The following is a 16005-nucleotide window of genomic DNA, read 5'->3' on the forward strand; positions in this document are numbered from 1 at the left end:
TGGATACAGCTACAGTAACTGGGCATGATCCCTTTTTGGAAATCTTTGGTATCTCCGTTATAGAACCATTGAACTAGTTTCTAAGCTAACATTAGACCCTGTATGTAAACTCAAAAGGCCTCCCAACCTCATTACCTCCCCCGAAATGGTGTCAAGTTTGTCCATTAAAGGTTTGATGATTTTATCAAACTTTGCATCAATAATGCTAATCAAGAGCTCTAACTGTTCAGGAACTAGTTTAACCTGGGGATTATTAGTAACAGCTGCTGGGTCACTTAAAGCACTGTTAGATAGTGGCTCCGGTCCTTTTTTGTTATGTTTCCCCCGCCGTTTTGGTATGTTTATCCTACTAATGCTCCTCCCAGATCTTAATACCCTCTGGGCTCTTGGAGCCGGGGAGCCAGATACTATTGTATCATGAGGGGACTCGGGCGTGACCAGGTTAGGCTCTGATTCTATAGGAGTAGCCGTGGTTGGAAGTACAGGCAACTCCGAGTTGCAACTAACATCGACTAAAGAGGTCGACAAGGATATAGGTGACTTGGGTGTGCTGGGTAAAGGAACAGAGGGGCTCCCCCGACCCAATGATAGTCAGCGTTCCTTATTGATTTTATCTACTACTTTAACAAGATAATTGTCAAGAGTAGCTAGGGCGGGACGAGTGTTTACTTTGTTACATTTAGACATGATTAACTCTCTCAAAATGCTCACGACGATTATTAAAAATCCGAAAGCCTTAATTAGGAACAAAGTGATATTCCCTTAGACAGTTAAAATATTATTCAAAGGAACACAGTCCTGGGAACAAACAAACAAGAGTGCAACTGAGAAGATGCAAATACAGTCTCAATTACTGAAGCCGGAGCCTGCTACCTAGGGGGCACCAGAGCTTGTCCCAGAACCAAAGTCCGTGGCCCTGCCCTGCCTCGTCCGGCCACAGACGGCCCGCCCTTTGCCCGTGCTCAGCCCGGCGCACTCCCGCGCGCGTCCTGCGAGGCGGGAGATGTTCTGCGCTGTTATAGCACCTACGGGCGCAGCATCAGCGCCGGTGTGCCGGGGCTGCTGGGGGATGTAGCCCCTCGGGTGCGGTCTGGTCCCGCTGAAGCCGTTCCCCTCACGGCAAAGATGGCGTGATTGCTGGTCGTTCCCCTCACGGCAGGGATATCACTGAGGTTGGCCGTTCCCCGCACGGCAGGTAAGGCTGTTGAGAAGTGCCTCAAAGTGCCCCCATCACAAAGTCAATCTCCTCATTCAGCACATTCCAGGGGTGGACAACTGTCGGAAAGTACTCCTTTTTGACATGGTCATCCCCACTTTTTCCTTGGTACATGGTGGGATTTTGACTGGAAGTGCACTGGGTCCTGTTAACCAGGTCCCCAGTGCCAGATCTATTTCCCAAAACTGTACCATTGTTCCCCCAATTGACAATACCTATAGCACCCTCTATAAGTCTCTAGTAAAGGCTAGTAAATGGTACCTAGAGCCTGAGGTACTAAGGAGGGCCCCTCAAGACTGCAGCACGAATTGTGCCACCCCTAACCAAACTCATGCAGGTCTGCTATCGCAGGCTACGTGTTTTGGTGTGGACAAAAGTGATAACACGACCTGACACCCATCCTTGTGTCAGGACTACCCCTACAGCAGTCCTTACAGCCTTAAGGCAGAGTGCTTGGTATTACATGTAAGGGCATACCTGCATGAGCAGACATTCTCCTGTGCTGCTGAGTTCCATTCAAGCCAGTACAAGTGGAAAGGGAAGCCATTTTAGAATATCTACCAGACACTGGTGAAAACAAGTTCACCAGCTACAAGATGGCTCCACTGAAAATAGGGATGTTTGGTATCAACATCTCTAATTGATAAACCCACACTGATTCCAGTTTTGGATTTACCAATACATGCACAAAGAGGGCACCTTAGAGGTGCCCCCTGAAAACCTACCAGCTTCTGGTGTCCTCGCTGACTGGTTTTTGCCTGCCTGCCACCCAAGACACTTTATTGAGCTCCCGGGGTGAGAGCCGTTTTGCTCTCAGGAGACCCAGAATAAAAGCGTGTCTGGGAAGAGGGTGTTGCACCCCCTCCTATAGGATGACCTGCTGATTAGCCTTCCTAGGCTGGCAAGCTTCAAAGAGCTGCTGCCTTTGACATGCGGATCTGGTTCCCCTCACAGAAGCGGATACTGACCCCCTATGTCCAGAGCCCCTTTGGCACCTAGATAGGCAGGAAAATTAGCTAGTCATGTAGGTATTCCACCCCAGGCTAGTCCCACCCCTAAGGTGGGCTAAACTGAGGTGGGCACGACTTTTCAGAGGTAGCCATCTTTGTGATGTCATACTTAGGAATTGTGGGTCAGGGTTATGCCCACTTCCCACAGGAAGTGGTTTTATAGGGGGCATAGTGACCCCAATGGCAGCTACCCTACACTCCCCAAGTTCAATATTTAGGGGTGTCCCTAGCACCAGAGGAGGCGATTCTATCCGTCCTCAGAAAAGGATGTGAAGAGTCTCATCCTGCAAGAACAAAAGATCCAGCAACTGACTTGGCGCCAACCCTGCCTGCCAGCCTACTGCTTTCGCCAATTGCACCAAGTCGACTGTCCTGCAGATGCTAAGTCCTCAAAGCCCGGGAGACCGGTCACCGCTTCACTCAGGAACCAAGATCTCCTGAGAAGCAGCGGACCTGCTTCCCTGCATCCTGCAGACACCCAACGACTCCTGGAAGGACTCCATGACAAACGAAACCTGATGCCTGAAGGCATCACTACACCTGTTCCTCCAGGCCAGAGTTGAAGTGGGCCAACGCTGTTGGTGTGGATACGAGTCCTCCAGAGATCTTGTCTAGTGTGGTGATACCTCTTATGGACTTCCGACATTGCCTTCAGCCTCTGCACGCAGACCCCCTCTACCGCGACTGCTCCCGGTAAGAAAAACCGGCCCCTAAGGACACCTCAGCACCTGTCGCACATGGGCCGTAGAGAAGAGGACCCACTGTGTCCCTGCATCCACCAAGCATTGTGAGGCCTGAGCCCCCCTGCTGGTTCAGCCTAACTGGTCCCCCATTCAAAGCATGCAGCCTCTTTTTACTGTTACCATTCTCCATAGAATAACATTGGGCACTCATCGCTGTCTTGTAGCTCTGCACCCGGCCGCCCTAGCGCCACTGGAGGTGTTCTGCTGGCGCCTTGCCCAACCCTTCACATTCACTCCTGGAGAAGTGTCTGGTAAGTTGCTGTACTATACCTGAATACCTCATTGATTTTTCCTCCCATTGGATAACATTGCATCCTTCAGAAATTGCCTTGTCTACTTTTTGAACTCTAAAGTATTTTTGTTAAAAAACTTACTTAGCTGAGTGAATTGTTTTAGGTGCCAAATCAAATATAAAGATAATGGTTACTTTTATAAATTGGTTTGGATCTCCTTCTTGAGTTGTCTCTCACTTATTGACTATTGAGTGTATTTTCCGATGTCTTGCACTCCATTGTGATAAGCCTAAGCCTGCCCGACCACACTACCCCCCTAGCAGAGAAATGATGGATTGCCATGGCAAGGCCCCTGTCCACTGATAAGTTAACTCCTGAATTATTTATATGATACATTAAAATAGATATATTGTGTGAAGAGCCAGCTTCCCTCAATAACGATCTAGCGGACCTGGTCCGCAGGACAAATCAACAAGTCCACAAATGGGAACTCATCTCCCAGGTCCTACACACGTCCTTTCACCTTTGGGGGTTCCCACTGATAGATCTGTTTGCCACTGCCAAAAACGCAAAATGGCCAAACTTCAGCACCAGACTACCATACCCACAGACCCTGGGCAATGCACTATGGATGAGTTGTCTGAAATATTTGCTTCTGCTTTTCTGTCACTCCCACTCCTACCGTTTGTGGTCAGTAGGCTGAGACCGATATTCCCTCATACTCGTCTTGGTAGCACCAACCTGGGCATGCCAGCCATGGTACTCCACACTACTATAACTCTCTCTCCCACACAAAAATCTCCCAAACAGGCCAGATCTTCTCACACAAAACTCTCAGACAACCACACAGTCAACAGCTCAACCTTGCGATCTGGCTCCTGAGGTCTTAGAATTTGGTTACCTTAATCTGTCAGAACAGTGCACGTCTATTCTCAAAGAGGCACAGTGGCTTACTACCAGGACCTGTTACGCAGCCACATGGAAACATTTATTGCACAACTGTCTTGCCAAACACATTAATCTACTCTGTGTCTGTGCAACATATTGTTTGTTACCTCCTTCGCCCACAGAACTTAGGACTTGCCTATACATCTATTTGTTTACATCTAGTAGCTGCCTATTTGCAGATTAGGCAACATATTTCCCTATTTAGAATTCCAGTCATTAAGGTGTTCATGGAAGGCCTCAGAAACGTTTTTTCACCACTGACTTACCCTGCTCCCTTTTGGAACTTTAACGTTGTCTCACAAGACTGATGGGCCCCCCTTTTGAATCACTTCCACTCTTATCCTGGAAATTGGCCTTCCTTGTAGCCATCACCTCTCTCAAAACAGTCAGTGAAATGCACACTCTTACCTCAGAAGATCTGTTTTTCACAAGTACATCAAGATAGTGAATCTCAAACCAATCCAAAATGCCCGCCCATGGTGGTCTCCAGTTTCCACCGTACCCAGACAATTGAGCTTCTTGCCTTTTCCACACCCAGAGACTGTCGCAGAATGCACTCTGCACACTCTTAATTTCAAGAGAGTGCTAATGTACTACATTGACAGGACAGTGCCCTGCTGTAAGACACAGCATCTGTTTCTCACTGCAAGCCCCACAAAGGGCATGCTCTTTCCAAGGCAGAAGTTGCACGATGATTGGTCAAGTGTATACAGACTTGTTATGCCAAAGCAGAAATATCTCTGCCCGTCTCTCCAAGACCTACTTCCACTAGTAAGAAAGGGGCTTCTATGGCTTTCTTAGGTAATGTTCCATTAGCTGACATCTGTAAAGCACCTACCAAGTCAACGCCTCATACCTTTAGCAAGCACTACTGCGTGGATGTCCTGGCTAGACAACAAGCTAGAGTGGGCCCGGTTGACAAGCTCACAATTTCTCAGTCCGCTGCAATCTCCTCAGTCTTAAGACATCGCTTTTGGGAGGAATGCTTTTACAGTCTGTACACAGCGTGTATATCTACAGTTACACATGCCGCAAACAGAAAATGTTACTTAACTTGTAAACATCTATACTTGGCATGTTGTGCTGTAGATTCGCATGTACCCACCCTTCTGCCCGGTCAGCTGAGGTTGTTGCAGATAGCTACTTTCTTTCGTTGCCTTTGTCTGTTTTGCATGGTCATATTATTCGAATATACTTTGTGCTCTATTTCCAAATCCTGCCCTACATGCAGGAAAAAACAATCTGACAATGAAGTTAATGCCCATGTGCAATAACACTATTAGGTGGAGTCCTTAGGTTCCTTGACTCAGGTTTACTGCGCAGAAAAACAAGTTGTACACATGCGAACAACAATACTAGATGCTGAAAGTATACATAACATGTGAATCTACTGCACTACATGCCATGAGCAGATGCTTACAGGGTAAGTAACATTTTCCTTTTGGATAGAGGAACAATTAGGTCACTTAAAGTATTTTTTTAAATCTTTGAATTTACTCTAGATAACAAACTGGGGAAAAATAGATGATACAGTTTGGAAAAATAAAGAACCATCGTCCTTGTGGCTCTTTATATAGTGGACCAAAAAAGAGGTACGCTGTGTCAAGAGTCCAGGCAAACCTCAAAGGAATTACAGAGACACAAATGACACCCTAAAGGCTCTCTTTTGTGGTAGAGTGGGCGAGCAGTTTGGCATATCAGAGGTTAGTGCTAAGCATTTATTGCACACACAAAGGCAGTAACTGAGATCACACTCTATGAAGGAATTCTGCACCTCAAGCATTAGTGCTCCTGGATTTGTCGGCGGCCTTTGACATGGTCGACTATAACATCTTAATCGACAGTGTCAGCGACGCCGGCATCCAGGGGTCGGCCCTCAGGTGGATCTCCTCCTTTCTTAGCAATTGACATCAGGCTGTCCGCCTTTCCAACTTTTCTGCAGAAAAAGTTACGCTGACATGTGGCGTCCCCCAGGGATCTTCCCTTTCCCCCCTTCTTTTTAATTTGTACCTGCCCACCGTTATTCGGTCCCTACGCGGGAGTAAGGTCACTGCTTTTAACTATGCAGACAACATCCAACTGGTCTTCGAGATTGATTCCTCAGACCACTCCATCCATAACTTCCAGTCCACCATGTGCCTCATTAGTAATTGGATGGAGGTCAATCACTTGAAACTCAATCCCGACAAGACTGAGCTAATCTTGACCGGAGGCATTTCCAACCCATGGAACTCTAATTTTTGGCCCTCCAGCCTCGGCTCCCCTCCTTCCCCGGCTGAATCGGCCAAAAGCCTGGGGGTCATTATTTGTAAAGATCTTTCCATGAAGTCTCAGATTAGTGCCGTGGTGTCCTCCTGCTTTTTCCATCTCCGCAGAATTCGCAAGATCTCTCACTTTTTAACCACAGAGGCTCTAACCCTGGCTCTTCTGGCCCTGGTCATCTCCTGTATCGACTACGCCAACTCACTCTATGTTGGCATTCCGGCTTACCAGCTTCGCCGCTGGTGCAAAATCAGGCCGCCAGACTCATCTTTCATCAACCTAGACACCACCATGTCCACCCTCTGCTTAAAAGCCTCCATTGGCTCCCAGTGGCCAAACGTTGTGAATTTAAACTAGGCTGTATTATCTTCAAAGCACTGGCTGGCCTTGGCCCAGTTTTTATTTCTTCCCTGCTTCACCGTTATTTTCCCCCTCGTAACCTTCGCTCCTCCCGCCTGGCTCTTCTTACAACCCCTACCTTTTGTTGCAAGAAACATGTAGACCTTAGATTCTCCTTTCTTGCCCCCTCCCGTTGGAATTCACTTCCTGTTGAATTTAGATTAACCACGTCCTGCCCCCACTTCAGATCCCGGCTGAAAACTCTATTCTTTTGCCAGAGTTAGGAGTAATGCACTATCTACCCATTTCATCCCCACTGCCGGTCTTTCTGTCTCTTCTCCGCTCACAGCGCCATGAAACCGTCTGGTGTACATGCGCTTTAAAAAAAATAATTTTAACATAACCTGTTTATAAAAATTACACATACTTTTACATGAATTTAGATACTAAAGATTGGAATCTGGTAAGTACTTTTCGAGCTATGAATTATTACAGTTTTTAAAAATGGACACAGTGCAATTTCTGAAGCGGTAATGTTATCCATTGAAGGAAAGACATACACTGCATACAGGTACTTCACAGCGACTTGCGGGACCAGTCTCCTGGACTTAAAGTAAGTAGGGGGCAAGGTCCAAGGCTGCACCAACCGGTCACCTGGGCAGCACTTGTGTGGCCGAGTGCAGAGCTGCTTTTCAGCATCGGGTGCCCAAAAACATGTACTGCATTCGGGTCCTTCATAGTGCCTTATGGGACGAATCTCCTGGACTTAAGGTGAGTACGGGGCAAGGGCCAAGGCCATTCCAGCAGGTCACCTTGGGAGACTCTGGGACATCCGGTGCAGAGGTGTTACAGCATTGGGTGTCCCATTCACTTTAGTGGTGAACGGTCTGGTTGCAAAGAGGCTGCAGGCTGGGAGACAAGTCAGGCGGAACCGACAAGGTAGCTCAGGTCTCACAATGCTCTGGACAGCGGCCGCTCCTCCATTGGGACGTGGGGGCATCGCCTCGCTGCTTTTTCGCAGTGCGAGAAACAGAAACATAAAATGGTAAAACTCGCACTGTGGGCCCTGAATGTTTGGTCGGCCCTCTGGGGCCGACCAAATCAGTCATGCGCACTCTCCCTTTTTCGTCATAGGCTGTCTACATAGAGAAAATGGCCTCCCTACAGGCGCCCGGCTGGGTGCCGTCTGCACCAATCACAACGCGGCCATTGCAGCCTTGTGATTGGCAGAGGGGAGGGGAGGGAGGCTGCCTAGCTAAAACGCAGACTCTGCCCGGACCAGCAGGAGCGGAGGTGGCGACGTATGATCCGGGGGAAGGTACGTTTTCAAAATTTTAATTACCGTCCCGCTCACATCTCCCCCCTCCCCGCCCGCCCTACATGCCGGCCGCACTTGTCTCAATGTGTTTAGCTGTGCGACTGCCTGGGTGCTAGAAGACCACTTTTAAGAGCCATTGATAAATAGACGGTGGCTCAGTAGCTTGGTACCGCGACACGAAGCCTGCTAGGCAGATGACTCCATATATTAGCCCGGGGTTGCAAAATACGCCCCCTTTCAAGGACTCTTTGATGTAAGAGATTAACACGGGAATGCAGTCCAGCCCAACAGTATTGTCATCACTCTAATGCACAACATGCACAAAGAGGCTTCAGGGCGACCTGGTTCCCAGGGACTCAGTACACACACAGTCAAAGTTGCATCAGATACCAGGCACACAATGCGGGAGGGGGGGCTACTACAACAGAACCCCGTTTTCCTACACACAATAACTATTTCCATTTGGTAAACTTTCTGAAAATAAGTCCAGCTTTATATTAAAAGGACTGCATTTCATTTAGATCAAAACAGTGGGTCAAATAAAAATACAAAGCCTCTGATTTCGCTTTGCTGCGCTCCTAGGCAGTCTAAACTGCAATCTGTTGTAGTAATAGAACCTAGGATAAGATCAGGCCTGGAGTTGTGCCTTCCTAACACCATGAATCGCGATTCTCAAAAAATGTGTTCCTGTCCTTACCTACTTCTGTTCCATTCTAGCACCGCATTACTCGTATCAAAAGTAGCATCCAGAAATTGTTGTAGTCTTCATTTTCTCTTGTGCTTCATTTTTATTATCTTTACGTAACCTGTTGCTGTCTGTTTTCAGATTGTTCATAAAATAATAGACTTGGGGTATGCCAAAGACCTGGACCAAGGCAGCTTGTGCACCTCTTTTGTGGGAACGTTACAGTATTTGGTAAGATGACAATTTGTGAGCAGCATGTATTGTTTTGCTTGCCTTTTTTTATTTTTGCTTGGGTGGCTTCTGGTCTGCACAGCATGGAACGAGGGTATTACACTTTTGAGGGTGGTGTAGGCAATGAAGACCATAACATCGTAGCCTGTAATATAATTCCCTGAACACAGAGTATGTAGAAAGTTGGGAAAGAGGTCCATTACAAGCTGATAGGATTATGCTTACAGATGCACAATGTGCAGGTGGATGATGATGGTGCAGGCAGAGGTGGAGCCGGTAAAGTGGTACAGAGGTGGTAGTGGTTGCAGCTGGAGGTGTACATTTTAAGTTCTGGGATCTGTACAGACAAACTTGATTCCATGGATCATGACATGTCTGTCCAGTTATGAAACACCAGTGACAGACCACCTTTCTTGATTTATGGGATTCAGGCATTCAGAGTTATGGTTTACAAGAGCACCAAATGTGATGCGGCATCTCAGTGCACAAACAGTGATGATTTGAACCCATTTCTCTTAACCACTTGAATGCTAATGACAAGGGTAACTCGTCATGGAGTGCCCATTCATTTCAATGGAAATTACAGTAAATTGTTGCAGATACCTCAGCATCCAAGTGGTTTAACGTAATCACCGAGGTTCTAGTAAGCTTCCACGACAATATCAAACAGAGGCTGCAGAAAAATGTTGATGTGTGGCCTCTGAAAATAGATGTTGTCCTGACACCCTCATATCAAATTGCAGGTATCCCACAAGAGCAAGAAAACCTAACTTGCCGCAGTATTGGAACTTTCATAGATTCCCATGGCTTGTATCATTCCCTGTCGACAGAATGGGAGCCTTGGTAAATAAAAAATACCATAGCAGTAGGTACAAAAGAGAAAGAAAGGCCTAGGCCTCATCTCATTTTGTAGCATATCCACCTCATTTTGTAAAAGAGACCAAAAACTTGCAACAACCAATCAGATTAGCCTCACCCCATAGAACCCTCCTGAGAGAACATCGGAGCCTCAGATTTTCGTAGCCATTGTGTAACAGTAACCACATCTGCTGAAGGCTGAGCTTTCCCAGGGGAGGAGGGTGGGCGCATGGGAATCTATGAAAGTTACCAATACTGGGGAACCAAAGTTACAGGTAAGTAACTTGTTTTCTTGCCCCCGTATTGGAACTTTCACAGATTCCCATAGCTTGTATCAGAATAGCTAGCAGTAAGCAATAGAAGCACATTTTGTGACATAAGCATCAAAATACATTAGTATCCATACTGTTATAAGAAGCAAAAAACCATTGAAACAGTAGTTCGTAAACATTATCAGATACAAAATGTGCAATCATAGGAAGGAGGGATAGAAGGTAAAGCTCACCGCTCATCGGAAAAGATTCCTCAGGACTGCTTCTCCAACTGCCGCCTCACTCCAAGCAGTAATGCTTTGTGAACGTGGGCACTGCTCCATGTAGCTGCCCAACAAATGTCTTTGATAGGAACTCCAGCGAAGAGAGCAGCAGAGGATGAGACTGATCTCGTGAAGTGAGCTCGTACATGTCTTTCTAGCGGCTTACCCGTCACTTGGTGGCAATAATGAATTGCACTTGAAATCCAACATGAGATTCTTTATTTTGAAAGGGAAACCCCTTTTCGAGTAGCACTATAAGCCACAAAGAGTTGTGAAGATTTTCTGAAATCCTTTGTGCGCTCTAGATAGAATTTGAGACAGCTCTGGAAATCCAGGGAATGTAGAGTCCTTTCTGCTGGAGACGTGGGTCGAGGGAAAAAAGCTTTCAGAACTACAGGCTTGTTCAAATGGAAATCCGAAGGGACCTTTGGAATAACTTTCGGATTTGTTCTTAGAATTAGAGTCATTTTTGAACTGCAAAAAGGGTTCCATAATTGAGAGAGCTTGCAGTTCCCCAACTCTCCTAGCTGACGTAAAAGCCAAAAGGAGAGCCAAAGTCCACAATAAAAACTTTAAATCCGCTCTGTGAACAGGCTCGAACGGAGGTCTCATGAGATGAGCCAGAACCAAATTGAGATGCCAACTTGGAGGCGGAGGCCGAACTGGAGGGAAAACCCTGAAAAGACCCTTTAGGAATTGTTTGACCACCACTTCCTGCTGCCTGACGCTGCCTGCGCGCCCGGAGGCGCCACAAAAACCGGACGCTCCCTCGGTGGAGCGGGGGCTCACATCACGCCAAGGGTCTTGGAGAACTAACCTGGTGACGGTCGCTCACTCACTCCTGGGTCCTGCATGCTGTGGTCTCGCCGCGCCGCAATCTCCAACTAGCGGCCCGCGGCTAGAGACTACAGCTCCCAGGGAGCTTTGCAACCACTTCCTGCTGCCTGACGCTGCCTGCGCGCCCGGAGGCGCCACAAAAACCGAACGCTCCCTCCGCGTCGGGGGACGCGCGCGGGCGACGCCGGGCGGAGCCCGGGCAGAGGGCGGGCCGTCTGTGGCCGTCCGTGGACGACTGTGGTCGGGCGGGCCACCCCTCTAACCTCGTCAACCCGCCCGTGGTGAGTCTTTCCCACTTTCCCACTTTCTTCTCCTAGCATGGCGTCTGCCAACATTGCTGCTACACAGGATGACTTTCCTTTCCCTCCCGCAACATTCGAGTCCTTACTCGAAAACGCACTGAGCTTGGTTTCCAATGAAATAGCTGACACCGAACGGAGAATGTCTGAGTTTTACCAATAATGTTACACAGCCAATATCACTGCCAAATAGCCCTGGTATTCCACTATCTCCAGCTGTTGTCATTACAAAACCGGCATTGGTATTAACCTCTCCCCTACCTTCACCGCCTGAAACTGTTCCCACTATTACAATTGCTTCCCAGTATGAAGCCACCATCCCGGGATTACTGGAAACCGGAAATAAACAGGGAGGGGAAAAACGTAAAAGAGGCATTGCTAAGCCAAGCGCCAATAAAAGGAAGCAACCACTAATTAGTAAAAATCAGCCCACGTCCCAGAGTCTGTGGAATAAACAAAAACCCACTGGGGCACAAACTGTTATTGTGGATAAAGATTTAGCGGATGAAGATGATACTCCTACAGCAACCACTGCCAATTTAAATGGGACCTCTAACACGATATGGACCCAAACAACACTAATGGGAGACAACTATTATCTTACGAAACAGAATGGGAATCTAATTGATACCATAGTTGACACCATTTTTAATAGACTACAGAAACAAATGATCAACCAGTTTAATAATGTTTTTAAAAGACTCGATAGACTAGATAACCTGGTTAAAAACGAAGAAGCAAAAAGAAAGGGTTCTGTTATCCTGGATCAAATTAGAGCTGACCGCCTCTTAAAAGAACTTGAATCGGTAAGCAACACATTGTCATCAACACCCACGACTCTACCCCGGCCTAACAATGAAGGGAAGAACTTGGTAAAATCTAACTTACCCCTAAAACCCGTTCCAATACCTGCGCCTAGGAAAACTGCCCCTCCTGTTATCCCTAACAAAACTATCACAAATAACAACGACCTGATCCATTCTACTACAGCAATAAGATCAACTGCTGCTAGCAACAAAGGTAATGGGAAGGCAGGGACAAACAGGCCTTTTAAACATCAAGGGCCTACTTTACATCTGCCACCGGACGCCTGCCCGTTTGTCCTGGTCCTTGCAGGAGTACCGCCTTTGAGGGAGGAACAGGGGGAGTCATGGGTGCAACTGCGAAATAAATGCATAGACTGGCTAACTAAACACAAAGGTGTCGGATATGATATCTCAGGAGAGATCATATCGGCTCGAAGGGTGTTTTGGGTTGGGCCCTTACACAAAGATAAGGAAGGTGACTGTATAGTTCTCAATTTTAAGAACCCTGGAACTGTTAGACACCTTCTCAGCAGAACTGGCAACTGTTCTGCTATCTCTACTGTTGCAACTATGTTGCCTTTGAGCTATTTTTATAGGCAACCGTTAATGCAATCTCGGCCACCTGTAATGCAGTTCCACCCACCACCAATGCACTTCCAGCCATCCCCTATGCAATTTCAACCAGCTCTATTCCCGCTCAACTTGTCTAATAGATTTGCCCCTCTGTCAGACTTGGATATGCTAGACTGACCTACAACGCTTAACTCAGTTGAACCATCAGTGGCACCCCTCACTGAAATCTTGGAAGTCTCACAACCCATACAACGGACTGTAACTAGAGTTAAACCCTCGAACCAGAGACTAATGCAGGATTCCCATATATCTCTCGTGACCTGGAACATAGCGGGACTCAACTCTAAATTGAAAATTAAAGAATGGTCAGATTGGGTTAGTAACAACTGCGACATTTTGATGTTACAAGAGACTTGGTGCACCACTACACGCGTAATGGAGGGTTTCTGTTGCTATAATCTACAGGCTTCCCCCTCACCTATGGGTCGTCCAAGTGGGGGCTTATCTATTTGGACTAAAATACAATCCGGGGTACAAACAAAACTGATCCCCACACCGGGTAAATGTTTTATGGCTATGAAGTACACTAAGAGGATGAAACTATGTATAATTAATTTTTATAATAATGATTTTGTTTCTCGTCCCAATGATAACTTTATTCTATTGTTTCATTTTATTGATGAAATTTTGGAGGGGCGGAAGTATGGACCCTTTGATGGCATTTGCATTGGAGGGGATTTTAATGCTCACATGTATCGTGATAGCCCCGTATGTAGAAACGGTGAAGAGTTGAAAAACCATCTAGCCTCCCGTGACCTAGTAAACGCAATGGAAATTGCTGGTTCCAGCCTAAATAACATACTAACACCTACCTATATAGGCCAGGGGTGCTCCTCCACGATAGATTATATCTTTATTTGTCCAACATTGAGCGACATAATTTCTAAAGCAGAAGTTATTTGTTCCGCATATAGCGACCACTATCCGCTTAGAATATACATTGACAATCCACAGAACCTGAAGGCTGTAGGGAGAGTAGAGACTGGGGTACAAAATCTGTCATTATCCACTGACAGACTAAGACTAATATGGAAAGGGGTGGATAATAAAGATATTCTAGCTAGAGTCATCAAAAAACACCCTAAGACAGTAGAGACCTGTCTGTCGCACACCAGTTCAGGCGACGATGTGGTTGTTTCCTTTGGTAATCTTTGCGGGGCCATCAAAAGAGTCATCTAAACCAGCTAGGCCTAATATAGACCGTGGCCCACGCTGGTTTGACTCCTCTTGCTCCAAGGCTAATAGGGACCTGAGGGTAGCCTTAAAAACTCATCCCAGGGACGCCCAACTTGTGAAAGAGTTAAGATCAAAATATAAATCCGTGCTACGCACTAGATCTGAGACCCTAGTGATTAACCATTGGGAAACCCTCACACGTACTGCCTCATTAAAAGACATGACAGGTTTCTGGAAAGAAGTCAAGTCCCTCAGATCTTTTGGCTCTAACATCCAACCAATTAATTGCAACATAACTGGCGAGATGTGGGTAGAGCATTTTTCTAAAATCTATGCTATATCAGCCACTTCTATAGATATTGTCTCCCTACCTAGTTCAGTTGAACGTCTGAGCTTTCTATTACCTGAGGTCGAGGATGCCATATTCGAGAGCGCTAGTAATAAAGCCCCCGGCCCGGATGGCCTCTCTATTGATCAGATTAAATCTGAAATCAACTTCTGGGCCCCTTTATTATGTAACCTATTTAATAATTTGACTGACCGCTCCATTCCCGAAACTTGGTCGAACAGTGTCATCGTACCGATTTTTAAAAAAGGTGACAGGGCGGATCCTGCCTGTTACCACCCGATCTCACTGATCGATAACACACTAAAGGTCCTTGGAAGAGTAATTTTTAAAAGGATAAGGGACTGGGCTGAAGATAATAATGTTTTACATGATAGTCAATTGGGATTTAGAAGCCATGTGGGCACTGTTGAACAATGTCTTAATTTGAATTTGATCATGGCCAAATATGTAATTGTTAAAAAGTCCCCGCTTTACTTAGGTTTCATGGATTTGAGTTCCGCTTTTGATTTTGTTAATCGTTCTAGGTTGTGGTCACTTTTGCTTGATTATGGTTTGGATGAATCTTTGGTATATTTTCTCTCGTATTTACACAGAGACTTAAAGGCCAGAGTACTTATTAATAACGATGGCGAATTATCTGATGACATTTTAATCAGCAGAGGAGTTAGACAGGGCTGCGTACTCGCCCCACTGCTTTTTATTTTATATATTAACGGGTTGAGCAGCACCTTAAGCAAGATTACTAAGGATGTACCAATTATAAATGGTTCCCCCATTACTACCTTACTGTATGCGGATGACGCGGTACTAATGGGGCGCACCCCAAATGCTTTACGCATTTTAATCACCAGGTTTGTTGATTTTATGTCTGATTTGGGGTTAAATACCAATTTTAAAAAATCTTTTATTATGAATTGTGGTCCAAAAAAATATAACATTACTTCAATTAAGTCAGGCGACAATACATTACAATGCACTAGCACTTTCCCTTATTTAGGGTTACTATTTTCTAACACAGGTTCATGGCAGCCGCATGCTGCCTATGCGAGGAATAAGATTGATAAATCAATAAATTCAATTTTATCCCTCCGACAACCCAAATTGGCTGACGTTATCACCCCCCTGCTCAATATTTATCGTACCCAATGTCTACCTACTGGGACATATGGAGCAGAAGTATGGGGATATTGTAATATCACGTCCCTCCAAACGGCAGAAAATAGATTCTGTAGAAAAGTGCTGGGGGGAGCTCCCTGTGCCCCCACATTCATCTGTCATAGCGAATTGAGGCTTCCATACATAGTTGATTTTATCAGATCAAGGCCTGCCCTTTTTTGGATTAAAATATGGTCAAACCCTGCAGCATCTTTAACACGCAGCATAATATCTGACTGTTTATTACATGAGAGATCCCACCAAATACCATGGCTAAATGCCGTTAAGAACAGCCTCTTAAGTGTGAGTTATGGCTCCCTGTTTTGTTCCCCTAATACCATTGTCCCCACCCATAAGAACAGCGTAAAACGG

The 16005-nt window shown here is 46.2% G+C and overlaps 1 protein-coding gene across 2 annotated transcripts in view; it reads left to right on the forward strand.

The window, feature by feature from the left end:
• The window catches only part of CHUK (component of inhibitor of nuclear factor kappa B kinase complex), a 559943-nt gene that overhangs the window by 215619 nt on the left and 328319 nt on the right, over window positions 1-16005 (forward strand). For both annotated transcript variants that reach the window (XR_013594756.1, XM_078642754.1), the window contains exon 6: window positions 8896-8985. Coding sequence is in view for 1 of the 2 variants with exons in the window: in XM_078642754.1 (XP_078498880.1) it covers window positions 8896-8985 (90 nt within the window). In the remaining variant the exon portion in view is untranslated. The remainder of the gene's footprint in view (window positions 1-8895; window positions 8986-16005) is intronic.

This window comes from Lissotriton helveticus, chromosome 5_1 (assembly GCF_964261635.1).
Source record: "Lissotriton helveticus chromosome 5_1, aLisHel1.1, whole genome shotgun sequence".
NCBI lineage: Eukaryota > Metazoa > Chordata > Amphibia > Caudata > Salamandridae > Lissotriton > Lissotriton helveticus.